The sequence below is a fragment of the Lagopus leucura genome, unplaced genomic scaffold (assembly GCF_019238085.1).
Source record: "Lagopus leucura isolate 7727_CA_CO unplaced genomic scaffold, USGS_WTPT01 Super-Scaffold_100001, whole genome shotgun sequence".
Lineage (NCBI taxonomy): Eukaryota > Metazoa > Chordata > Aves > Galliformes > Phasianidae > Lagopus > Lagopus leucura.
Genome location: NW_024962262.1, coordinates 43,446,452 through 43,474,448, shown reverse-complemented (window position 1 = coordinate 43,474,448; position 27,997 = coordinate 43,446,452). Strand labels below are relative to the sequence as shown.

The window sequence follows — 27,997 nt, the reverse complement described above, 5'->3', positions numbered from 1 at the left end:
TCCAATCAATAAATGCAAAGCATTCGAGCTTTTGCTACACAATGACTTTAGTAACATGGGAATGATAGGAAGAACAACAGCAACGCTTATGCAAAACCAAAGTATTTTATTTCTGTCAACTTAGTATTTCATTTTTAAAAAGTCCTACAAAACCATTTCAGAGGACTGCAGCTCCTGGAGAATGTTTCCCATTTGTTACTATGACTACTCAAAATACAAAAAAGTTTGAAAGTTGTTTTAACCCAAAGCTCTTGAAGTTAACAGTGTAAAGTTTAACCTCTGCTGTAACCAGACACCACAACAAGAAATTGTAGGTACTTTCCAAATTGTAAGTAACATTAGATAAAATATCATGCAACGGTGCAGCATTGCAAAATATCTCAATGGATTGCATCTGAGAATGAGGACAGCACTTGTAAATAAAAGCCTATAAATAAACAACTGTCAGCAAAATAAGTAAATGGTTACATTATGTCAGCACTTGTATTAAGTAATATTTAGTAGACTAGTATGTCACATGAAAATAACCCTTTAGAAAGGCCAGAGTAGATCTATTCACTCAATACTTTTGTACTAAGGCATTCATACTATGAATGGAAGAGTTCATAGCACGCATCTTTTCTTTGGTACAATGCACATAAAACAAATCAAAGCTGGCCACACGTACATGAAGCAAGTGTGCATCAAGGCAGACGCATACAAGAAAGTCCACAGACAACAGCTGCCATTGTCACACCATGTGCGTGCCGCTCAAACTTAAGAACTCTCTCGTAGCCTGCAGCAACCAAGAGAGACTGTCCAATTCCTTTAGTAAGAAACTGCAACTCCTTGACCTCCAAAACCATACTGTGCATCACGGCTTCCCCAAAATAAATTATCATCCTTCCATCATTGGTATTACGTAAAGCTGGAACTGAAAAACAAAAGCAAGCGTATGAATTGTAACGTATTCTGAAGAAATAAAACTAAGCCAGAGAAAACATCTGGAAATCTCCTGAACTCGTGAGTTAATCGCAACAGTACAGGTTACCACTTTTATTAGCCATAATTCCCCTTTTCCAGAAAAAAATAATTAAAAAAAAGAAGTCTAGGAATAGGAATTCAGTGGCATTATTTGAAATGGCAATAAAATTTGTCAAAACCCAGAAGCAGGCTTCTGGCATACATCCCAAAACTTCAAAGCTGTCTTGCTGATATTTCTGGAAGTACGTGCACCCACAAAGCTTCTGCAGGTTTTCATACTCCAGGAGTTATGCATAACTTGTGTACAAAAGATCTGCTTTTAAGTGCCACGAGATATTAACAAAATCGCATCCACAATAAAACAGAAACCTATCAGGAACGGAGAATAATAAACTGACAGCATCTGCTATTTACATTATTTAATGTCTACAAATGAAGAAGATGAGCACATTTATTCTGGAGACTACTTCTGAATGCATCTCTAAAATTTCACAGATTATTCAGGCTTTTGTTTTGGTGTGGAGACAGAAAGAGCATCAAGTGAAGCGTGCATCAGATCATACTCTGTAGACAGTGTCATTTTTAGAACCAATTTTATTAATCACTCCTCAGAGAAGTCTGTAACAGGAAAACAAATCTAGAATTATGGGACAGCAGCAGACAGGTCACTTCACAAAGCTGATGCAACCTACATTCAAAATCTGAATGCTGCTGCAGCCAATACTATTTCTGGAAATCCCTGGCAGAATTTCTCTCCCTCTCTAACTTCTCCCTCTTGCTCTGTTTGTGACCATTCACAGCTTCTTCCTTTCTGATGTCAAAACACAGCAGTTCAAGTCGAAAACCTTTGTCCCTTCATAGGGGGGGCAGGGGAAAAAAATAAGAAGAATGCTCACAGAATATACAACAATTACTCTAAATGTTAATTTTAGAGGCAGAGATCCAAGCATGATAGAATTGCAAGCACAGAACAGAACAGGAACACATTCACGTCTTCTCTAAAAGATGACTATAATTTGTGTTACAAAAGTGAAGATTTTTCTATTGCTATCTCTGATGACTAACAGCACTTACTTTTTGCGGTCCTTGTCTCTCTTCAAGCTAACAGGAGTAGAGACCATTGGCTGTGTTTGGAGTAATTCAGCATTAGCTTTCTTCATGTTAAACAGAGCGATTTCTTCCTCTAAAGCTTTTCTCTTCTTCTCTAATTTCAGTTTCTCCTCTTGATGCACTAGCTTAAGATGTTCAAACTTAGCCTGTATCTGTTGAAAGCACAGAAAATGCATTTCCAACTAGTAACACAAGGTGGCGATATCACAATACAAAAGCACTGCAATTCCAGTAAAAACCACCTCAGCTAATGTTAAAACTACAAAAAACTGCATTCTTTCCCAAAAATCAGCAATCCAGAAGAATATATCAGATTTATATTGCATTTTTCCTATGGATGCCAGGCTACCACACACAAAAAATGAGGGCTGAAATGATGGAAAATGCTACATTAGTATTAGATCTATTGCAGGATGTACCTTTCTTAGATCAAAAACAAGGATTCCTTTAGAGAGGAAACAAAAATATTAAATCAGAAAGTGTCAAGCAGAATCCACTTTCCTTAAACCAGGCAGGCAAGAAACCACGTACACTTCTTTCATATAGGGTATGTGTTTTAATATGTTCATTAATTACATGTATGTATTAATGTGTATATACACAATTAGGTTGGGGAGTTACTTGTCACCTGCCAGAAGTTAACTGCTTTTCTGCAACCAAAAATCTTTAGGCTTTTTTTGATGTATTAATGGATTCTGGCCTTGGATGTATTTGACCTGTTAAAACACACTTGTGTAATTGTGCATGGTAACCAGGGAGTACTGCCTGCCTCTCTTTCTCACCTCCCACCTACCCATGCTTTGGTGTCCTTCTGACCAGCTGGATCAAGATGCTCATCTGGCTGAAAACTATAACCCTACCAAAATACTCTTGGATTTCAACTACGCCATTTCTCTGATCCAACCAATAACATTAAACACGTAGAAGCTACATGCACAGCTTCAGACTCAAGTGAACTCAAGTGCTTGCGGAGGCACAAAGCTTGTGCCCCTGAATTATGTCAATATAGAATCACAGAATCCTTAGAGTTGGAAGGACATTTAAAGGTCATGTGTTCTAAGTCCCCTGCAATGAACAAGGACATGCACAGCTCCATCAGGTTGCCTTGGGGCTGATCCAGCCTCGCCTTGGAAGTCTCCAGGATGGGGCATCTACCACCTCTCTGGGCAACCTGTTCCAGCATACAGAAGTTGTATGACTCCATCTTAGTGCAGCTATAGAGGTACAAAAGTCAGATTTATTTCCATCTTGCACAAAGAAAGAGCAAAAATAATACTGTAAAAATATATCAGTATGCCTATCCTATACAATAGAGCTGTCAGGTTTTATAGATGTGTCTATACTATGTATACTATTCATCATTTATTTCATTACTACAGTTAATTCAATGCATTGCAATAAAAAAAATAACTCAGAGTAGAAAACATAAGGTCCTAAAGCAATTGTACCACTCCAGAGCAGTAATGCTGCACATTGTAAGTACAAGTTTCCTCTAAATGAAGGACACAAAAGCCATCCTGAGTACAATGGAAACTCCTGTTTTTCTCTTATTTCCATATACACATACACACTTCTAGGAGAACGAGCAGCAGCAGGGTATATGACAAATGTTCTTTGCAAGTGACTGCATTATTGTTTTCTGACATCAGGAACTGGGAAAATAAATATCCATAATTCAACTGCAATATGCAGAGCTCACAGAAACTGCACGGTATAAAGCACAGAAGGAAAAACATCAAAGGGTATCACAGATAATGTGTAAAACTTAGCTGTGTCTATTTTGAACACAAACAAGTATTATTCCAATTGGACAGCCTCCTACTGAGAATGACTGAACCTGATACTTCCCACCACTAGCACAGGGGACTACACAGGTTTAGAAAATACAGTATATTAAGTCTCCTTTGTACTTAAAACGTGCATCTGAACCTACTATTATTGTAATATAAGAACGAGCCCCTTCAATCTGCAGGTGAGAAGAACTCATGGGACATGGCAGGAAGGGATCTCAGACAACAATATTTTTCTGTTTAATGTCTCACCACAAAACTCAATTCTACTGTAATGGACAAAAAATAATAACTGTAATTGCATGATTCTTTAGTGACGAGGCCATGGCTAACTGTCATAAATTGCTGCAATGTGACTTTTAGAGGCCCCAACAGACAGGTTACTCTTCCAGCAACCTAAGCCTGAAAAGCACCTGCTGTGCTGATATAACAAACACATCACCATTATATTCATCACCATATTCCTTCCTACTGTCTTGTCCCAGCTATCAACTAAACATGCTGCACACCATAACCTCTCTCATTCCATAAAAGTTTGCCATTTATTTCTGAGCATCTAATCAATGTGCTAAGCTAATCTTTGTAGTCAATCTGCTTTTGATTTTAAGCATTACTGCCACCGACTAGAAAATCAACTAGTTGATTAGAAGATCAACTAGTTGTGATTTTAATAAGAACTGTTCCATATCTCAGCACACAAACTCATGACAGACCAGCACACTTACTCGTTGCTCTGCTTCTTTCAATACTGCTTCTTTCTCCTTCACTCTCTGCACAAACTTCTGCCTTGTCTCCTCCTCTCTTCGTTGCAGCTCAAGGTAGAACTTGCGCCTCTTTGCCTCATAGGCTTCCTGCAGACTGAAGTCCAAAAACATAAGCAGGTCTCCAGCAAACTGTTCAATTCAGTGTGAAAAACTAACAATCTGGAACGTTATTTAAACAAATCAAATGCATCTGAGATATAAAGTATCATAGTTCTCCACGTAATAATTCATGGACTTCAGTAGAAACAGGTTTCTGAGTTTTCTTAGCTGTAAGTAAATAACCTTGCAAAACCAAAAAATATCAAAGCTAACAGTACTTTACTTTTCAAAGTAAATAAAGCACTTGAGAAATCTCACGTTCTAGTTGTAACTTTCAAATACAAATTATTCGCACTGAAGGCAGAAGTTAGTTATTAATCAAGACACTGAAATTGTGAGAAAAATCCTCCCAAAACTTCCACATTGTGAAACCTTAACCTTAACACAGGACGTTACAAACACAGTGCATCTGGATGCAACTACTGATTGCTCACTCCTTATGTCATTTACTCATCTAGCTGCATGTCAGACATTTTCTCCAGGAGAATACTGTGAGAAACCATATTGAAAGCTTTGAGGAAATCCAGAATGATGACGTGAACCGGTTCCCTTCGGTCAGCTGAGTGGGTAACCTTGTCATAAAAGGCTGTAAGTTTGTTAAACAGGACTTTACCCTGTAAGCACATGTTGGCTGTGACCCGTGACTGTGCTGTCTTTCAGGTGTTTGTCAATGACTCCCACTGTAATACTCTCTACAATTTTGCCAGGCCCTGAAGTGAGATGGACAGGTCTGTAGTTACCAGGGTCTTCCTTCTTGCCCTTCTTGAAAACTGGAAGGATGTGAGCCAGTTTCCAGTCCCAAGGTCATTATAAAATAATTGAGACAGATCCCACGATGACATCCTCGAGCACTCCCAGTATTCCACGTTCTTCCTTCCACTTTTTTCAAACTTACTCTAATAGACATTGCAATATGCAAGACAATTTTCTTTCCATTGAAAAACAGGTACTCAAAATTGAGAAATTTCCTTTGTATCCACACGTATCATAGCAAATTAAAATATGCTGATAATTCACACAAATACTATCACATAGTTGCTACTTTCAGGGTATACACCACCACTTTCTGCCAGCAAAGCTCTGCTTGGGAAAAAAGGAATACAGCCTGTGTACGCCTGTATCTCCTATCCCAAAGAACATGGTAACTTCAAAAAGCAGGGCACAGTAACTTCAAAAAGCATACCTGTTTAGTGCTACAAATTCTTTCAGTAAAACTTTTACAACTTCTCTAAATCACATGATTCCACAAAAGCAAACATGGAGGATCAGAGCTGCAATTATGGTTATAATAAAACCAAAAGGATCTCTCCAGTTTCTTGCAGGGGAAAAGGACACACAGAAACATCAGAACAATTCCTTCTTTAATCTGGGGCTGCTCTTGTAAACCATTCAATACTTCCTTAAAACTGACTAGCCAGCCTCTCAGATATCCCCAATTATTTTTCTTGCTGTCTTTCACGCCCTTCACTCTGAAGTAAAATACATTTATATGTATATATTTCTTACATTAAAAACATACATAAAATACTCAACATTGCTTTATATTCTTTACTGCTTTATATTAGTTATTTAAAATTAAATGCATTATACACACACTTTTGTACCGAGTTTGAAGTCTCACTCTTAGCTTTTAACAACTTTTATTGAAAGGATTTATAAATGGAGAGATGACACAGGACATCTAAAAACTCAATTATTTAGAGCAACAGGAAGCTGAAATCTCTTTCTTCTGTATTTTAAGATGACTGAACAGTTTCCCAATCCTAAAATCACTTACTTTTATTCAAAATATAACCTAAGGAGACAGAATAATCATCTTGAATTTGCATGTGCAGACTTAAAATTCTGTAAGATCACAAAGTAAAAAAGTTCTTTTCCTATCCAACAATATCTGAGTGATGCTTTGCAACTGAATGAGTTCAGCAGGACAACATTCTGCTTTGGTTTGATTTGTTGTTGTTGTTTTGTGTTAGTTTGTTGGTTTTTTTTAAATCAATGTAGGTCTAAGCCTTGTATCTGCCACTTGAAATACGGACATGGTTTTCACACCACCTTTGAGTTCAGACAGCACATGCAATAACAATAAAGCTACAGCACAGGTTATTCAAGTGCCAGCAGCCTTGCTGTGTGTCAGCTGTGCTAACAAGCACTTTGCCTTTGGGTGTAGTGCAGCAAAAAAGCTAAAGCAAAAACTTGACTAAACTAACACGCTGCAGTTGCATCTTTATTTCAGTATGTGGACATCTTCAGACTCAATCTAAGCTAGTTTATCAGATAAAATCAGTAAAGGAGAAGTCTTGATATCAGTAATAGATTAACCTTGCAGACATTGGGTTTACCACACAATCAAATTACATGTTTAAAAACTATGAAAAATTAATTTAAAAAAATTATCATGCATTCTCTCATTTTTCTTGGTTGGACCTCAATAATTTTATACCTTGTACTCTGTGAAGAAAGCCTTTGCTTTACTAACCCATGACATGGCTCCTAACAACACTTATCACCTACCTTTCTACAGGAGAAAAGCTGTCATGTATAGCTTTCTTATTTGCATAAGGCTTCCAACATGGAAGTCCAAAAATAAAGATGCAAATCAGGCACAATCTGTTCGTAAACTGAGACTCTAACTGAAGTGAAATTCATAGCTTGGTGGAACACAACTGTTGTGTGTTTTGTTGACTCTGGATAAGAAAGACACTCAAACTGTTCTGCAGTTTGTTCATTTAAAACTTAAAACGATTTTCAAGTTTCAAAAATATTCCTGGAACTTTCTATATAACATTTCAATACCAGTGAAAGTGTATCATAAAAAAAAAGTTAACTAGTAGCAGGTATCACTAGCACAGTCCCTTGACTCAGTGGACTATGTTGCTATGAAGCAACATTTAGGATGTGGCAGATCTAAATAATTACCATCTTCCCAACAAAGGCTTGAAAAAAAAAACCATGTATTTTGGCTGGAGTTCAGTCTTCCCATACAGAGGTTAAAGTATTTAGCTCGAATGCAAGGATCAACACTCGGTCAGATGAACTCCAAATCCAGGGGACTTCTTGAGGAAGTCTAATAGACTTTTAGATACGTTGTTTTCCTTCCTTAGAAAAGACAATTTGAATCATACAAATGATCCTCTACATGGGAACTTCTGATTGAATCCTTCCTGTTCTCCTTGCATCCTCAAAACAGACTGAAAACAAACCTGTTTTTGTTCTATCACTGCAAGGTCTGAATACTCCAGTTTTAGAGAGTAATAAGAGAAGGTACTTCACATACTGAGAAACTGAAGCATTTAAGATGAAGAAACTGTACCTTCTGAACACAGAAAAACAACTACACTAGAGAATAATTAACATCAGAGAATCAGAACATGCAAGCAAACAGCCCAAATATCAACCTTTTTTCAACACTCTTGCCTATCATTTTTCTTCTTTCCAAACCAGGAGAGCTCCCTGAGGCAATAACACAGTTTGCAATCAAAAAGTGGACTAACAAAATACCCAAATTCAATACTTTAATAGTCCTCTCCTCCCCTGCAAACATCTAAGCTTTCCAGACACACATATATTTTGACATTTGTTTGGCTGGAAGCAGTCTTAATATCTAATTGCTGTTTCCTACCGTTCCAAACTTCTCTGTTCTAGGCATCTCAGCAGTCATCTCTTGCTGAGAATGATTTGAATCTAGGAGTTTGACAACTTTGCAGTCTAAGATTTCCTAGTGGAAGTAACTAGACCATCAAAATGGCAGGACTGGACAGCCCCCACACACACACACGCACAAAAGAAGGTCTTCAGGTGTCCCATAAAAAATAAAATTCGATAATGGTTTGGGGTTTTTTTCCACATGGAAGAGTTGAAGCCTTTATGGATGTCCAACTGTAACCCATCCTGGAAGGTACCTGAAAATCCAAGAATTACTGACGTTGCTTTGCACCGACATACAGTTTTGGATGAATAAACTACTATTGTATTTTTAAATCCAGAAGAGTTGTACAAGCACTCCACAAGTAGCTTTTGTACTTCATGCCAAAAAATAGGGCACGTTACCTCCTCAAGTGTCAATGTTTAAATGCTACAAACATCAGTGCTGTAACATTTTCTGAAGCTCTCATAAAGCAATCCAACTCAGATTATCAAATTCAGCATGTAGGCAGCTACATCACAGGCATAAAATGTGACTTTTCAATATGAATTCCGATCACTATATAAGACATGAAATTCTAACACTCATATACTGCTATTTGTATTATTTGTAAACTAAAACTAAACCTCTTACAATTCCTGAGCATGTAACTGTAAACATCTTAAAGGACAAACAGCCCCTATTGTGACAGAAACTTAAATTTGGAAGTCAGAAAAACAAAACCCACTGAGCTTCCTCTATGGAAAGTGGCATTTTTCCATCACACACTGAGCATAACGCACTTCATGGTTTCATCAGCAGCTTCATAAAGCACCTGATGGATGAGGTTACTAATTATGTCACATACAGATCTGCTATATTCTCTTCCCTTTTTATGGTATCATAAAATGTCTCTCACAAATGACCAAATGCCTTCCCTTTCAGACCTCAGTGTCTTTCACCATGCCACACAGCTAAGGGACAAACATCCTAGATCAGGTCCCACTTGTTTCTTCCTTTCTCTGTCAACTGGGGAAAAAGTTTATGTTGCTGGATTTGCATGCAATACTATTCTTATCCTTCCAAAATAGTTATATTTCCAACACAGAGTGCTGTCTTGCCCCAGCACTCTTAATAAGCTGACATTTAGTGGCCCATGCATAAAAATTACACACCAGAGGGAAGTAATCTTTTCTATAACTTCACTAAATCAACTTCACACATGTAAAATACTATGACATTCTGATGTCAAAGTAGACCATCCTGCTACTTTACGTGGTTAACAAAGTCAACTGTTTAAGGGTTCTGCAAAGACAACTCTTGTATTTGTGGAAAAAAGTGCAGTTCTGTGGACATTTTTTTTTTTAATTTATTTAAGAATTCTTAGTTTGAAATGGCTGTACATTGTGAAATTCAAGTTCAGGAAAGCAAAAGGTACTGCAGTCAATATCCCCATGAACAAATCTATACGCTTTCCTTTGACAAAGAAAATAAGGTATCAGCTGTTAGCGTGTGTTCTCAAACCCAATGAAAAGTCTACGGTCAATTACAGTGGGCTTTAAACCTCATTCACCTTTGGTCTCTATGTATGAAAAGGATTTATTTCTTTCTTTTTAAGTCAAGAGAAATGTCACAGTGATTCATGGTCAGCTTAAGATCTAAATTAACTACTCAAGCATGCCTTGGCATTAAGGTTTCAGAAAGTGCCCACGTCCAGCATCCTCCTTGATACATTCTTCTTATGTAATGATCACCTTGAACAATATAGAAATCAGACTTAGTGAAAGAAATGCTGTTCCATCAACACTACGAGTTAAAGTAACTGCAACTTCTTTAGAACTTCTGCACAAAGTAAAGCTGAAAGCAAAGAATTTAAGCTGCTAAAAACAATCTGAAGGGAAGCTATTTCTACCAGAACACTTAAATACATTCTGAATCGCTATGTGAAACAAGTTAAAAATCCAACTGGTTCCAAGTATTAGAAACTGTTTTTAATGCAAATCCATACTTTGTTTTCATGCCTGGCTTAAGCTGGTATTTTCCACAGTGACTATGTGGTAACAGCACTCTGCTAAATCATGAAGACTTTGAAGATTCCCAAAGCATGAGCTTCTTCCCATCAGGATGATAACAATTTGCACACTTACAAAATACAGCTCTACATATGAAATGACCAAAGGAAGTTGGAAGAAAGAGAGGAAGGATTTGAAAATAACAGATTAAACAAACTGGATATAGAAATTAGAAGTACTTCCTACAGAAAACAGCTTTACTGCACGAACAGCTGAGTGTCTCTAACCCTTTGCTTTACTCCACTCTGGAACAACCTGCAAATAACAACTTCTTACAGTATAATAAGAGATATCTTGACCCAAAAAGGCTAAATGTTTGTTATTACAGAAGATAATGAAGGAAGTCAACAGTGTAAACAATGATTTTGTACAAGTTTTTGCTTCAGCTCCTGCTGGATTTTAAGTGCAGCCAAACCATTGCTTGAATCAGACATTATTAGAGAAAAAGTAAAACAGCATTATTTCTATAATAACATTCCAGAAGGCATACAGTGTACATACCTCTGAAAAATGGATATTCTTCCCAGTGAAAATTAAAATGCTCAAGTTTTTTTTAAAAAACGGATGTATTTCAGAAATAGAGCTTGTATGCCTGTAAAAGCCATGCTCATATAAACTCATATACTGTTCCATGAAAATAAATGAATGAACACATGTGTACTTACACTGATTCAGAAAAAAATAATAACATATAAACATTCTCTCTCTCTCATAAGAACTGTTCTAACTATGAATCTTGTTTGGTATTGTGCTGATACAGTCAAATATGCAATGAATGAAAGTGGAAAGCCAGTGCTGTATACAGAATCACAGAATCACAGAATGGCCCGGGTTCGAAGGGACCTCAAGGACCATGAATCTCCAACCCCCCTGCCACATGCAGGGCCACCAACCTCCCCATTTAACGCTAGACCAGGCTGCCCAGGGCCCCATCCAACCTGGCCTTGAGCATCTCCAGGGACGGGGCATCCACAACCTCTGTGGGCAGCCTGTTCCAGCACCTCACCACTCTCTCTGTAAAGAACTTAATGTACAATAAGACTCTTACCTTACTGGCTTGTTCTCAGGGTCAGTGTCTCTGAAGCCCATCTCCTGCAGTCTGCAGCGCCTGTACAGCTCATAATGGCATGTGTGAGTCTGCTCTATTAAATCTTCCATATTTGTGCAAATAAGCATCTCACGGAGCTTCACAAAGTCACAGTGGTTCTCATTTTCCACTAATCAGTTAAAAGAGGGATCATCATACACAAGTACAGAAATTGTCAAAATATATTTTAAATACCATTGAGATCCTTCTATTTTGTTCACTGACTACACTTCTAGGAAAAAGGATCTGTACTTCTTATACCTCCTGCACTTTCTTGTGATTTCTAATACACAAATTGAAGCACTAACCGTATGTACCACTGAACATGTTCCAGTATGTCCTGATTTCACATTTGAATTGAGCAACTATTAATTTCTCTTTTTCTCTTCTGACAATCAGGAAACCTTACAATCTGGTAATGCTAGAGGCACTGCCACAATATCAACCAACCCAAATATCACATACAGCATCATATGGCTTGATTCCAGGAAAGCATCAATGTTGGAACTGCAGACTTCAAATATGAATTTCTAAATTCTCTAAGCTGCTTATACAAAATACAATCGATATGACAGTAGTGGCTAATAACAGATCATGAGAATATCAATGAATCTTACAATTAAAAAAGACCATAAAAATATGCAGGTCACTCCAAAAGTAACAACTTTTATTTATTTCCATGGAAATGACAACAAATCATCAAGGAGCACAATAACACTATTTGAGAGAGCCCATCCTCAGCTCCAAAACACTCTTTCTCAGCATAGACAACACCAGTAGCTATGCACTTTCACCAGTTATAAACAAGACCCTATGTGCCATGCCTGTAAAAATCTACATCAGCAGAGGTGACCCACTGTTTCACAACTGCTAAGAAAATGTTGCCCACAAAATCCATCTTTTGTCAGCGTGAACAGATGGAAGTCAGAAGGTGCCAAATCCGAACTACATGGTGAGTGTGGTTATCTTTTTCTCTAGAAGTTCAAGGCTTCAGCTTAGTCAGCAACTGCAATGTAGCCATCAGTTGACGGTTTGCTCAGGCTCCAGGAAATCCAGAAGGAACAACCCTTTCCTACTGAAAAGACACTGCACATCACTTTACCCGCTGTGTCTTGAACCTTCTATTGGATAGGGAATTCACATCACCACCCTATGGATTGCTATTTTGACTCCAGCTCATAGCAGTGGCACCACATCTCATAACTGGAAATGATGTGACCCAGGAAACTGTCACCTTAAGCCCAGTATTGGTTCAGTAGGTCCTGACAAACTTGCATACTGTGTTCTTTCCATCCCTGTTTGAGCATTTGTGGGACCCACAGGGCGCACACTTTGTGTTATTCCAACACTGCCACCATCACTGAAGCTGATACTCAGTCCCATATACACTTCCCTGTCATAATCTACCAATCTGCATGCATGAGCTAATCAAAATGCTCTGTATCTTGTGGAGAACTGCTGTGCGTGGCCATTCAGAACACGACTTGTCTTTCATGTCGCTGCTGCTATTGCTGAAATGCAGCATCCACCACCTCATTGCTCACATCCACCATTATGGTATCCAGAAGTGTTCAGCAAGTGTTGATGAATCTGTACAGAGGAGTTCAATGACAGCCCTTTGCTTCATGAGTATTTCCATGTCAGATGCCACTGTTTCAGACTGCCCCTCTGCTGCCATGTATCACATGGCAATAAAATGCAAGTGAATACTGGCAGGAAGGTTCAACCTCTACTGCTATCCCACCAACACTTGCCTCTTACATTGTAAGCCAACAAAATAAAACATGACACATTACTTTCAGGATGACCTGCATATTTTTATGGTCTTTTTTAATTATAAGATTCACTAATATTCATAGAGGCTGTTATTAGCCACCACTGTATTACACTTGAGAATTCATTTACCTTGTACAATGCCCCAAGGGTACTGACGAGCTTTCACCATTTTGTTTCCAATTTTCACCACTTCTGTACTTCCCACTACAGCAAAAGGTAAATGCCCCTGCAAGAGTCACACCAACACAGCCTTATCTCTCAGTGTTCTTACGTAACAAATGAAAAGCAAGCAATCCAGAAATAAACAAAGGGTAAAAAAATCTACCACACAAGGAGCGAATACAGCTAGAATGCTCAGAACACCCAGCTTTAGCTTACAGGCTCATTTTAAAATGACAAGGTAGATCTGAAAGCACAACAGTGAAAGAGCTTGGAGTGCACCTGACTTTGTGATTCCTGAAGATAATCTGTCCTGCTATGGAAGGAAAGTAACAACAACAAAAAGGAAAAAGCAAACAGAAAACAGTTCTGCAGACATAAAAAACAGAGAAAACTGGAGAAATGAGTCACCTGACTACCTTCTCTAAAACATGTAAGGTACCATTCACTATGAAAAAGAGCAGATCAGTTTATCTATGTTAGTAGATGTACATTAAACATCCAGAAAAAGGAAAAGTATTTATGAGTAAGATCCTCTTTCCAGAACCAGAAAACAAGGAGCCTCCTAAAACAAGCAGCATCAACAGCAAAGGGACAGGGAAACCTGGGGGACAGGGGGAGCCCAAAAGCATGGGAGTCATTTAAAGAAAGAGAAAATAAATAACCAACTTGCAAAAAATACAAAGCCATAAACCTCAACACAGCCACAGAAGAACAGGCATGAATCAGTGTTACAGTGATGCTTTAATACTGCAATATTGACATTACTTCCACTTACTTACATTCATGATAGTATTAATTTGAGAAACAACTTCATCATCAGTTGGAAACTGGTATATCTGGATACCATTGCTAACTAATTCAGTAATGAGTTTCCTCTTGAATTGCTGCAGTTCTGTTTTAGAAATGCTGTCTGCTTTGCCTATAAGTGGTATAATGTTCACCTATTAATGACAAAATACATGAAATCTGTAAGACATCAATTTTGAGACAACAACATTAACGAATTTCTTTGGTCGTAACTCTTCAAAACTACCCTTTCAGTCTAAACTTTTCCATCAATATCTGATTCATTTCAACTATAACCAAAGAAAACTTCACAAGTCATTAAAATATATTCACTGCCACCATTTGAAAACAGTAACTTTATTTAATTCCTCATAACTAACTCTGAGAAAAGAATTAGGAAGGTGACCTCATACAGCGTATCACTCAAAAGAACAGCAATGCCTACTTACTACCAAATAAGTCATGAAGTATTTATATCTCTGTTTAAAAAATGGAATTTTTTATTGATAGCAGTGGGGGACATGTCAGGTATTAAAAGTTGGGAAGTTAAATGCACAAAGAAAAGGCTGCCAACACCTCAGCTTCCCTTCAGGTACAACAAGGTCCTTACTGTCACCCATAGCTCTTACTCCACTAGCACAGCAACGAGGTTGACTTGTACCTGCTGAAGGCAGAAGAACATCTAACACTGAAGAATCTCGCCTCCAAGTTGTTGCAGTAGTTACTCAGAATTCTAAATTCAATCCTAATGCTGAAAGTTGACCTATCTGCTAAAATAGTTATGACAGTAACTCAGTACTCTTAAGAATAATTCAGTATCTGTGACCCTCCCAGCACCCCTTTCAGAACAGGACACCAAGAATTAGTGCTCAAAATTCTAGTGGATCACTGCAATTCTTCAGTGAATTTGAGAGTTCTGGATGGTTCCTTGATTACAGACACACACAAAAAAAAAGGAAGAAAAAACACACACACACCCCATTTTGTATTGTTCTGACTATTCTGCCTGAATGGAATTTCCACAGCATGAACTTTCAAGACTCCATTCAGTAATTTTTCCGACACTGCAAAGACAGCAAAAGACTTCAAGACAGCACTGACCTGTGTCAGGAGGGCAGGAAAAAGTAATAGTAAGCATTGAGTCAAACAAATAACCTCCCTAGAAAGATAACTTAGCTGTGCTAATAAGTGCTTGCAAAGCAGATATATGTAACGCCTAGCACATCAATATTTCAGAAGTATTTCAGGGCAGTGAGTTTTGTGCAGTCCCCCTAATTCTAGATAAAACACATGGTGTTACAATTTCAGAAAAAAAAAAAAAACTCTCTCAAAATCACTATCATTAAAACAAACCACTTTATTCTTTAAGCTAGAAGTTTCTTACCCTTGTTCACTTTGTCTTCCTGCTTCTAGGGCTCCTCCCTCCCCAGTTTCCTCACGCTAACATTAAAGTATGACTTGTAAGATTAACTGGTGATATTTCTTAACAATGTAGCACATGCAGCCTAAGCATACATGTGGTTAAATCAAAATGCTACATATATTATTTTGATGACTGATATAACTTAGGATTGTATAAACAACCTGATACAGCTAGTAGAAATCCAAAGCTTCTGCTAAATTAGCTGAGGTATACTGAGCTAGATTTTCCACTGCACAGCTCTAAAAATGGATGGAAGAATCCTCAGACTTTACTTAACCTTCACTCTGCCTTCTCAACATAAAAGGTTTACAGGCCCATCTAACTAGGAGAGATTGGTAATGAATAGGAAGGAAACATTGCTGTGGAGACAAGTAACAAAACAAAAGCAAGATCACTGCAAACTGAGTCTAGTTATCAATACTGATGTTAAATCATACCTGTCATTAAAATGTTAAAGCAGTACTACCGTGGCTTTAGATAAGCAACAGAAATAGTCTTTTTCACCTGTTAAACAATCTATTTCTACTTGCAGCTCCTAAGGTTTACTTGACAACTAGTATCTCAGTACTTTCATCCAAGAACAACACTAATTGAAAGCATGCACTGACCTGTACTCACAGGAGACTTGAACTATATTGAGCTGGACCACATCCAGATGTGCTCCAAGTCGCAGTGCTTCCATCTACGTCTGCTGCACACTTGGGCACCAGCTAACTCCTTTCAGCCTCTTCCCAAATCACAACTCCCACTGCACAAAGCTGAATTCTGAATTCCACAGGCCGTTAACACAGAATCACTTCAACCCCACATAAAAAGTCAACACCTGAAACTAAAATAGCAGTCTTCATCTTCTCCCGTTGTGTGCAGCAGCTCCTTTCCAGGTAGAACTATAATCTGCACAGCTCTACAAGGAGACAGATTACTTTTCAGTTTCCTAAGTAGGCAAAATTCTTTAGTTTTCAGTTTAAGTCAGTCTTCTCATCCAGGAAACTGACTGAGGAAAACACTTAAGCATGCACAGTGTGAAGGAGCAGCTGAGCCTGCTTCTTTCAAACAGCAGTGCAGACTTACTGAAGTTTAACTTCAAGAAGTAGTTTAAAGTAGTTCAACTAAAACAACAACAAAAAGCCACTGGGATAAAGGTTTTTCTTTATCCATGCACACAGTTTTGCTGTGTGCTAGCACCAAATTCAGCCCTTTGATCATCCTTCATATCCATGATATGCAAAGTATCACTTTCTTCCCTCACACTTAGAAAATAGACTATTTTTCTAAATTACAATTGTAATGTAACACCTCACATTAACGTCAAAGCATCTGTTGCTCCATTATGCTATAGAGAATGAAAAAAATATATTCATACTTGCAATTATTATTGGTTGGTATTTGGCACATATATTTAAGTATATTTGAAGGTGTCCACATGTTAAGAAGTACACTTACACCTCATGTACAGGAAAAAGAACATGCTGACAGTAAAACACAAACTAAAAGGCAATAAAACCAAACACTGCAGCATTCCAAATTCTTAACATTTTAACAGAAAATAGAAGAATTCTCCTCTCTTCTTTTATCAAACAAGATTTCCTAAAATGGCTCAAATATCTAGCTTCTTCCAATTCACACAAACCCATTCTAATAAGAATCATAAGAATTTAGAAAGAAATAATCACTAGAAACTATTTTAATGATTGCAAAATTAATCAATATGTGTGTAGTTTAAAACATTAACACAGACCATCATAGAAAAGTCAGGCTAGAGGAGCTCACAGCACTCACCTCTTCAGCTGTTTATAACAAACATCTTTACAGTGCTGCAAAGTTTTCTATACACCAATTTTCCAGCAGTCTCAAAACTTGATAGTGAACTAGAAACTACAAACTTCATTAGAAACATTACAATACTCATGGAGGGTATCCTATCCAATCAGTAAGATGTTAAGAGATTGTTTGTCTGTGTTCTTCCCATTTGTGAATAAATAAGTGATGAACTGCAAACTTTTTGTTGAACTGAGTGGTTCTGAAGTTAAAAAACAAACAAACAAAACACAATCTCCTAAAACCAATCACACAGATTTGGAACAAAGAGTTGGTAGCAGACTTATAAGCTGCAAGATGAGTCAGAAAACAGAACAAGTCCTAAGAGCTGTTTCAAAGTCTTACCTTTCTGTCTAGACTTTTCATGGTTAACAAATCTAGAGTCTTTAGGGAATGGCCTGTAGGTGAAATGATGTAGAGGCATACATGGATGCGAGTATCATGGTAGTTAAATATAGAACGTTTAATTTTCAGTTCTTCTTGGAGATAGGCTTCAAATTGTGCATCTATGTAATCCACTATTGGCTGATAGCTGTAAGAAATAAAATAAAATGAAATAACAAGACATTAGCTATTCCCAAACAAGCTAAGAAAGAAATTAATCTTGTACTGTTGTGCATTTTCATTTTACAATTGAACAGGGTGCTCACGTAGCTGCATGACACAGCAGAAAATTAAGTGCACTGATCCTAATTTCTGAGAGGCTACTCCAAAAATAACTGTACACCTAAAACAGATAAAATACTCTGTAGCTATTGTAAGTGGAGAAAAAGAAAAAAAAGGCTACGTAAATTTACTTTTGCTTATTAGTGATCTTTTCAAGAGATGTTTTATAAACTTTGGCCATGAAGCTGTGCAACCACAGAACACTTAGATTCGAGAAAGACACACAAAACTTCTAGATACAAGAAAGAACATGCAATTACCAGTACCAAGAAATAGGACTTCCAGAATCCTCTGAAGATGAAGTACTGTACATGAGAGAGCTCTTAAACAATAAACAAAAATTGGAAAGGAGGAATGTGAGAGAAGAATGAAAATCTGATTTGCAACATCAGCACAGTTTAAGCAAGCTTCATCCTGCTTAAAACACAACTATAATCTCCTTTCAAAAAGAAAGTGTTGCCAGATGTCCCAGCAGGACCTCACAGTTTTGCTGCCACTAAAATTTACTAGACCAAGTCAAATGCAAACAAAGTTCAAAAGCAATAGTTGTATCCAAAATTAATAAAGGGTTAAAAGGCAGCTTCTTACAATATAATATATCAACATCTCTAGTATCTATATTAATATCTACACACATCACACTCATCCCAGTCTCTAGCATTAGCTGTTTTCCCATGATATCGTAGGACAGTGATCTCATGACAATCTTAATGTGATTCTCTAACCTTCATTTATAATTAACACAATTTAGGCACCCATGTAGCATGAAGGACTACTAGAATTCATTATAATGAAAGAAAAAATCTGCTGAGATACAGTTCAATATTTTAAAATCTTCAGTTCATAACAGCAGAGACAAAACTGACACTGCACTTCTGTATCTTTTGATTGAGCTGACCAACTTAAAGGACTTCAAGAATCCACATGATGTTCCTTCCTGTTTGAAGTCCTTAATATAATCCAATATTTAAAACAAAAACAAAACCAAAAAAAACCTACAACCAACAACCTACAGATCTACTCTCTATAATGTAGTGTACAGCATAACCTTCTTGGTTGTTTAAATAGTCCCCCATGGAACTTATCACCCTGCTCAAAAGAAACTCTACGCACTACTGCACTTCTTATTTACACGTATTTATAAAAGATTTTATTATAAAGAAGGGAGCAGATTTCAGCTGATTTCTCAGTTTCCTAGACAAGAAGGAAAACACTACCTGCTTTGGTACACAGAGAAAACGGTTAACCAAATATTTAGATGACATGTAAGAAAAATATTTACTACAAAGTCCAAAGAAGAATCAAACTGGAATTGAAGAACTTCTGCATGCATTAGCAACAAGGCAACACTTACCTATCTTCTTTGTTTATCTGGTCACCAAATCCCACGGTACTCACAACGGTTAGTTTCAAACGAACGTTGCTTTCATGGAGTTCGTATCTCTGAGCTTTAAGTCTTACATTTGGGTGAAAATGAGTTGACACCAAGTCATCAAAACTGATGTTAAATAGACTGTTTATTAAGGTAGATTTCCCAGATCCAGTTTCCCCTAAAGTTAAACAGAAGGGTTGGGGGAGAAATAAAATACCTGCCAAGCACATCAAGTGCTATCAGAACAACCTGACAAATCCACCAAAAAATATTAAATAATTTCTCCAAACAGTTGTTGCATTCCTTTTTTTTTTTTTTAATATAAGGAGCACTAAATGCCTTCTGTTAAATTTTTATCACATAGACAGGAGACAGTTAATACTTACCTATAATGAGTAATAAGTAGAACTGCAGGCAAATTTACCATTGGATTCAAAAGCTAAGTAACTACCTGTGAAACCACAGGGTTAGACAATTTTTATAAAAAAGCATTTATTTGGGAAGCATAGAAACATGTCTGTGTTATCGCCTTGGATTTTAGAACTTTTTGACCTAAAGCTCTATTGCAGTAAAAACCGTGTAGCCTCATTCACTCAAAAGAATCCAAGAAGCTATCTACAAATCCTAAGTGCATGATGCCCACTTTCAACATTTTTTGTCTTCCTGTTCTTTATAAAAATGCTAAATATAAACCCAAATTACTGATACAAATGAGCAAAGTTGGGGAGAGAGTGGAACTGCACTTCATGCTTAACAAGTCAGTTCCTAAGGAGAGGTGTAGCTTACAACCAAACAGCACCTACCGATACAAAGAATGTTGAAGCAAAAGCCCTGCTTGATGGATTTGTTAACCAGCTGATCAGGTAAAGTATCAAAACCAACATGGCCAGACAAGGGTAAGGATCGAAGGCCATCATTCTGCAATTAAAAAAAAAAAGAAAAAAAAAGAAAAAAGTATGTTATCAAAGCGAGTTGCAAAGCAATTAGCAATGGCAAGAAAGGAACTCTGTTGGTAAGCCAGAATTCATTCCTTAGAATTTACAAGGAACTCAGGAAAGCAACAGTCCAGGAGAAAAAAAGAATCTTTCAGCTCAGCTTTACACTGTAACTTCAGAAAATACTCAGATTTACTCTGCACAGCTATTTGCAGTGTCAAAGTAAAGACCCTTTTTTTTGGGGGGGGGAGGGGAGGAGGAGGTGGATGGGGGAGGAAAGGGGCATGGGGGAACAGAAATGAAATGGACAAGTCCAACTAAAAATGTAAACTAAAGAACACAGAAAAAATATCAAATCACATTTGATTTGCTCTAAGAAATGAAGAAAAGACTATTAAAAACAACTTATGAGACAGATTGCAAAATAGGGACATAATCAGAGGAAGGTATATATTAGCAATCACAATACATTCTGAGTAGCTGGAATTGTATTATTTTATTTTATATAAGTAACTATTTCATTACCTACACATCAGAACCCTAGATAATATATACTACTAGAAATGTCTATAGGAGCACACTGTGCTTTTAATATCCAGAATCCTGCAATCCTGCATCACAACACCAAGGCAATGAGCATACAAAAAAACCCCAAAAAACGAAACATAAGATTATCAGTTTATACAGTTCTGTTTCAAAACATTCCATATCAAAAGTATAAACAGCAACAAGTCCATGCTATTCTGCCTCTTCTCTTTGCAATCCACTTGCCCTTAGTGGCTCCTGGGAATGTGTCTATAGCCAACTGTGGAAATACCTTCATTTAATAGTCCCAAGCACAAAGGAATGCCACCTTTTATAGCAGGTATGCTATACAGCAAGTGTCAGACTGCTTGCAGCTAAAAGGATGCAGACATGGCTTACAGCAGACGGTTCCTCTCCTCTGGTTTTGCTCAGGATTTCTTGTGTGGGACTACAGACTGCGCTCACTGTCAATTTAGACCGATGTACTCAGGCATCTCTGCTTAGACTAATGCAACGAGGAGAAACCACAGCCCTGTGCATCCCGCTCCATGCCCACGGCGCTGTGGTGCAGCCCCTTTCCCTGACCCCCAGCTGCCCTCCCCTGACAGCTCCATGCCGTTCCCTCGGGCCCTGTCGCTGTCACACAGAGCAGAGCTCAGCGCTGCCCCTCCGCTCCCTGTGAGGAGCTGCAGCCGCCATCAGGCCTCCCCTCAGCTCCTCTGCTCTGCGCTGAGCACACACAGGGGCCTCAGCTGCTCTCCACACACCTTGCCTTACAGACCCTTCCCCACCTTTGTAGGGTTTTTTGATTGAAGTCCACTTTAATTTCTGTGGCCAAACCCAACAAAAGCCACAAGCTGGTTGGCCATTTCCAGAAGTCACTAGAAACAAATACTGCATCACCCAGCAGGCACTACAACAGGATTAAATCTGCTTAGCAAGGCAAGAGTGAGAAACCTCCTATTACAGCTGTGCCCACAGCACATGGGAAAGCAGCAAGAGTCCTCACAGCCTGTAACTCCGGAACTTCCATTTTCGGAAGGAAGAAAGTGATTAATCACAACCGAACAATTCAGCACGAAAGTGTATTGTTTTCTGGGAACAGAAATTAAAAACAATCTTTTCTTCCACTGTTACATTAGTTGTTTATCACAAAAACTGATAAAATTTCTGTGAAACAGAGAAAATGGGAAATCATAAATGTGCAAAACAAGGCGCCTTCTCTGTGCTTAGCTTAGAAAGCTATGGCTGTGTTTACAGCTCAACAGTATGGCCGCATCACTCTTTAAAAATTCATCATTTCTTTGTGTTTCTGAGTTTCTCCCAGAGAACTCTACTTACGGATATGTGTGTGCTTCAGTCAGGAAAGAGATATGTCTGCAACAAACATGTATGCAGTTGTCAAGACAATCATTTGAAGTTTGCTATTTTAAAATAGCATATTTCATCTTTCTTCAGTGCACAGAAGTTAATTTAATGTTACAATGTCACAGTTACAAGTGAAAACGAGAACTGTTTTTCTGGAAATGTAAATACACAGAAGTCCACTGCAAGTGCTGTGTCATTTCACACAAAAGCTTGACACCAGAAACGCCCCGGTAAGCTCTAAATGCATCATAAAGGAAAAGGCTACTAGAACGTGAATCGTATTTCCCCCACATGTAATTTAGAACCTTCATCACAAGGTTGCTCTTCTCAGTTCTTTGTGCCAGAGCTAATGACTTGGTAAACCACCAAGCTAACCACCAACCACCACCTCCGCCCAAACCTCACATCTCACCAGCTCTGCATGACCTGACAGTGAGAACGTGCATGGCCACAAAGTACGTAACAGCTGGAATTTCAAGCACAAAGAGTATTTGTTATATCAGTCATGAGAACAGGTTTTAATGTCTTTGCCCTATTGTTCTCATTTTAAAGAGAAAACTGACAGACTGAAGGATGGTCAGAACAAAGTGACTCAGGGTCTATTTACATCTTTCCAAGAAAATGGTCAGAGTTGCCTTGAACATAGAGGAGGAGACTTTTGGTATTGCACATGTGAAAAGAATTACATTAATAGTTGAGGGTGATGAAAAGCTGGAAACTTCAGGGTCTATCTCTAAGTCTGCATACTATTTCAGGGATTTAAACCACCACTAAGCTGTTCAGACAGCCATCCTAAAACTCAACTGACTCTTCAAGAACCAATAACACTGTAGTGAAAGCTTTTAGCTGTTAAACTTCCAAGAAACACGGTGTCGTTCAATTTCAGCTGAAGACTCAGCCATGCTGATTTAGAAGAATATATCCTTGCATGTTGTACTTCTGCTTTCCACATGAAAAACATCATAACATTGAGTCCTACCGTCCCGATCTGGAGACTTGCAACCATCCATGCTCTTATAATAAATACCTTTGTAAATCTGTTAAGTCTGACAAACGTGGCAACATTCATATAGAGAGTAATAAGCTACATTTTCCCTTCCAAAATTTTCCAAGCACATCATGACTAGACAACCTTAGTGGTCTTTTCCAACCTTAATATTCCGTTTGTTTCCTCCAGCACCCCATGCAGCCTCACTGTGTTACTATCTAATCTAAAAGCAGAGACATTAAATTCACAAGCCTGATTGTGAAATATCTGCACTCTTACTACTTTTCTAAGAAAGAATATGTCATTTGGTTGAAAAACAAGTTGTTTCTGTTTCAACTGTTTAGGAAAACGGTGACAACTAAAGCATTACCAAACATAAATCACGCAAAAGCAGTTAAGTTGCTGTACTAGTTAGTCCTTTTGAATCGGCTTCAGCGGCCTGGAGCAGCTAAATCATGTTTGAAGACAGCTCACCACCCAACTTTATTCAGTGAAGTATTCAAGGCCTGCAGTCCAAATGCTACTAGGGCTGGAGTACTCCAGTAAATTCTTCCTGTTTCTCATTTCTTTCTTAGAATTCATAGTCTCATCAAAATAGCAAACAATTTAGGCAGGTTGCGGTGGTTCAAATCACATCTTGCTCCTCCCCTCCAATTTGTTTTTTAAAAGGTTGGTAGCATAACATTCATAGAACCAGCAAAAGCAGTACCCCGAGTACACTGGTTTACAGAAAGTGGTCTAGCCCATTAGAAGCAGTGTGCAAATAAAAATTATTGTCTGAGACAAAAGTAGTATTTTTTTTCTTTCAGAAACGAAGTTCTATTTTAACCCTGCCATGTATTTCAGACTAAAATTGCACAACACTGGGCCATCCCACATCAAAGGCTGCATCTCGGACTTACACAGGTATCCCAGATAAGCCTCCTGCAGAACCAGACTTGCAGTCCAAGCAAACCATTACCTCAGCAGTCTGCTGGCCTGCAGGCTCTGCAAACGTGACTCATTCGGAGTCCCAAGTCTCTCACAACAGCAAACAGCTGAGGGTATTCATTAAACCAAAAAATTAATTCCCCAATACCAAGTGACACTATGGTACAATCAATTACCTCTCTAATGCCATTAAATTTAATCCAATAAATATTAACATTGCTAGTGCCTCAAAACAGACATTCTATTTTTCTACTCTGAAAATTATTTTCCATTTTTGGGTGGTCAAACTGTAAAATGAAGATGCAGCCCTGCATACCGCTGGTGAATCTCTATTCAGATACATGCATGAAGGAGAGACAGAGCAGGTGGGATGAGCAGAGGGAACAGAAAGGGAATCTTGGCGAAGTAACACAGAAGAAAGGCAACAGGGGAGTAAGGTAGGAAAACAAAAATACAAAAAAAAAATCCATGAAGATACAGAGTAAGAAAAAAAATATGCGAAAAATTACAAGGGATTAATACATCGGCCTACTCTGTAAAATGAAAAGAAATACAAGGAGTCAAATATGAAGCAAAATATGCCGAAAACAACTGCATAGGAAATTATTGGCCAAAGGATGATTCAAAGTAAAATCATTTGAGAAATTTTACAAAGAGTGAACAAGTGATTTATTCACCATGTCAGAAACCAACAGCCAACTTTCAGGGGACTGATCCAAAGGATCTTGAGCTCAGAATTCTTACAGCTCTTGCAAATGACCCTTTTCACAGCATTCTGCAGTACCTACAATTTCTTTTTTCTAGTCCACTTCAACACACAAGGCAGCCAACTGCCTTCAACCACTGAGCGCCTCAAATTTCCTTGATATATACATGGGCAAAGCAAGAAGCACACTGCTGTCAGCTGAGGGCATGCAGCTCGCTGTGCTGCTGCTGCAGAGAACTGCTGGATTCTATTTGATGATAATTAGCAGAAAAGAAGCAAAAAAAAAGCAGAAGCATCTTGCTCATTTTCCAGTTGTGGGGAGGTGATTCCACAGGGACTTGCAAATGTCACGAAGGCCTCTCTTTCACAGCAGGTATTTAAGTAACCTGAGAATGTGGCATGCTTTGTACCTGCACCTCCTGCACTGCAGGTAATGAGGAAAACAAAGTAAGGAGCTGAAATCTGCTGCAGCACACTGAGATGCCTGTGATAAGAGAAAATAATCGGCACTGACGCAGCCACCACTTTGCTTCAGTAGACGTGCCCTGAGCTGGCTGCGAGCCCCTGGGGCACTGTGTTTCCTGGACAGCAGCAGTCAGCCGCAGTCCGTGGCCCTTCATGTCCACACCAAGAGCAAGGCCCTGGGTGCGAGGGGCAGCAGCTGGCAGCGGGTGTCTGACTGCAACGTGGATCTTCTACTCCCCTTTAATTAGTCAATGCTGAGCATTGTGCGCTGTTCTACAGCTACAGGAGCTGCCAGAACTTTCCCAGAAGTCAAAATTTCAAAACTTGGAAGCATTGAATGCATGTATCTCAAGACTGTGTGCAGCCTGATTGTGTGGTAAGGTCAGACTGCACTCTGAGAGATTTTGCATTCCTTCTATGAAAGGACTGAGAACAAAACCCTTCCCACAACATACTCAGAAACACTTCAGTGATTTGATTGCACAGCATGTGCCAAGCTAGGAAATCTTATTTGATGTCACTTTGTTACTTGAAAACCCAAGGGTAAAGCACTGTTCCCCGTGACAAACCAATCTCATCCTTCTGCTTTTAGGTCTCTCCTCTGTGAAGCCTTCCACCTCCGTGCTCCTCTCTTTTCTTCCCAGACCTAGTGGGCCCTCCAGTCCCACTCCCAGTGTCTTTGCTGCTTTACTACCTCTCTTCAACCTCAATCTTTTTGTAGTGCTTCTTAAACTTCAGCTCTTAGGTTTTTCTCCTTTCAGTATCTTACCAGCCTCCCACAAAACAGCCCAGAGGAGAGTTACTCCAACTGCAGCAAGGAGGTGTCAGTATCTTGCCTCATGTGACAAGTGACAGAATCACAGAATGGCCCGGGTTGGAAGGGACCTCAAGGACCATGAATCTCCAACCCCCCTGCCACAGGCAGGGCCACCAACCTCCACATTTAACACTAGACCAGGCTGCCCAGGGCCCCATCTAATCTGGCCTGGAACACCTCCAGGGACGGGGCATCCACAACCTCTGCGGGCAGCCTGTTCCAGCACTCACCACTCTCTCTGTAAAGAATTTCCCCCTGACATCTGCATCCCCCTGACAGGATGCAAGAAATCATGTCCCAGGGGTGGTTTAGACTGAATATCAGTGACAGTTTCTTCATGGAGAGGATGGTCAAGCATTGAAACAAGCCACTCGGGGAAAAAGTGGGATCCTCGTTCCCGAAGTATTTAAGAGGTGTGTTGACACAGCACTAAGGAAGAAGGCTTAGTGGTGGGACTCATACTGTTAGGTGATGGTTGGACCTGGTGATCTCAGAGATCTCTCGGTGATTTTATGAGACTCCCAAAGTACAGTGGCTGTCCTCCATTCATAGAATCATAGAACCATTAAGATTGGAAAAGACAACTAAGATCATCATGTCCAATCATCAGCCTATCCCCACCATGCCCAGTAAACATGTCCCTCCGTGCTACATTTCCACATTACTTCAACACTTCCAGGGACAGTGACTCCCAAGCCCCCCGGGCAATCCGTGCCAGTGCCTTATCACATTCTCTGAGAAGAAATGTTTCCTAACGTCCAATCTGAACCTCTCTTGGTGCAACTTGGGGCCATTCCCTCATGTCCTATTGCTGTTACCTGGAAGAAATCGCTGACTCCCACCTCACTACAGCCTCCTTTCAGGTCATTGCATGGAGCAATAAGGTCTCCCCTGAGCTTCCTCTTCTCTAGGCTGAACGATCCCAGCTCCCTCAGCCCTTCTCCCAGGGCAGCCTCCCATACAGCCACATTGCATAACACCGAAGTGGGACAAAGCCTGGAGCCACCCAACCAGGTACTTTGCCTACCGGCATAAAATGCAGATTACTGGCTGTGCAGACAGGGCGGAGGAATTCTCCCTAAAAAACAAACAAACAAAATAACCTCCTCTCACTCTGCCTTACATGCATGCTTCGCATTGCTAAGGTGCGAAGCACAGCAGAGGACTCCATTTCACACTCATACTCTAAATTCCAGAGTTAACACACTGACGGTACTGTGCACTCGAAGCCTAGGAACCCATCGCTTTGCCCTCATACAGAGTAGCATTTCTCTAATATCCAGGATGCAGCGTATTTCTGGAAACTCACAGCACCCTCTGAGACCTTCCACAACATCTGTAACCCCTGGCAGCTTCGGCTGCCCAACTACGAGAACTCCAGTAGGTTTCCAATCGTACCGTACCGTACCGTTCCTCCCCTGGAGGCCGTTGCCCCGCGTTGTCCCGTCCCCTCTCCCGTCGCAGCGGGCAGGCGCTGGCAGCCCCCTCTGCTCCCCGCGGCGAGACTTACCGGCTGCCCCGCGCTGGCCATGGCCCCGGGAGGGACGGAGAGCGGCGAGACAAGACGGAGCGCCGCGACAGAACCCTCCCATCCTCCGCAGCCCCAGCGGGGACCGGGAGGAGTCGTTCGGCGGAGGGGCGGGCGCGGGGGCAGCGCGCACCCAGCGGGCGTTGGGGAAAGCGGTCGGACGCGGGGCCACCTCGCTGAGCCGCCCCGGCCCCTCCCGGCCGGAGGAGGGCGCGCCGGCGCCGC

At 39.5% G+C, this 27,997-nt stretch overlaps 1 protein-coding gene across 5 annotated transcripts; it reads right to left on the bottom strand.

Moving 5' to 3' along the window:
* Positions 1–89: 89 nt before the first annotated feature.
* SEPTIN10 (septin 10) lies at positions 90–27,880 on the bottom strand. 5 transcript variants are annotated; one of them, XM_042867039.1, is made up of 10 exons: positions 27,755–27,877; positions 20,314–20,428; positions 19,493–19,688; positions 17,818–18,004; positions 14,225–14,386; positions 13,413–13,509; positions 11,469–11,637; positions 4,589–4,721; positions 2,038–2,225; positions 90–913 (listed from the first exon to the last, which is right to left on the bottom strand). In XM_042867039.1, the coding sequence occupies exons 1-10, from the start codon at positions 27,773–27,775 to the stop codon at positions 898–900; spliced, it is 1,284 nt and encodes a 427-aa protein (XP_042722973.1). In that variant the 5' UTR covers positions 27,776–27,877; the 3' UTR covers positions 90–897. The 5 variants fall into 5 exon arrangements, with proteins under 5 accessions (XP_042722973.1, XP_042722974.1, XP_042722975.1 ...); XM_042867043.1 differs by lacking the exon at positions 90–913 and adding an exon at positions 1,540–1,816 and having other exon boundaries at positions 27,755–27,880; XM_042867040.1 differs by lacking the exons at positions 20,314–20,428; positions 27,755–27,877 and adding an exon at positions 18,399–18,460 and having other exon boundaries at positions 19,493–19,580.
* Between the last annotated feature and the right edge of the window lie 117 nt (positions 27,881–27,997).

Excerpts from the sequence above, each read along its gene's own strand:
- SEPTIN10 (XM_042867043.1), bottom strand. The coding sequence starts at position 27,775 with ATGGCCAGCGCGGGGCAGCCG. Across the intron at positions 20,429-27,754 it reads TGGCCAGCGCGGGGCAGCCG|AATGATGGCCTTCGATCCTT; the intron begins GTAAGTCTCGCC and ends TTTTAATTGCAG. Across the intron at positions 18,005-19,492 it reads CAGATAAACAAAGAAGATAG|CTATCAGCCAATAGTGGATT; the intron begins GTAAGTGTTGCC and ends TATTTCTTACAG.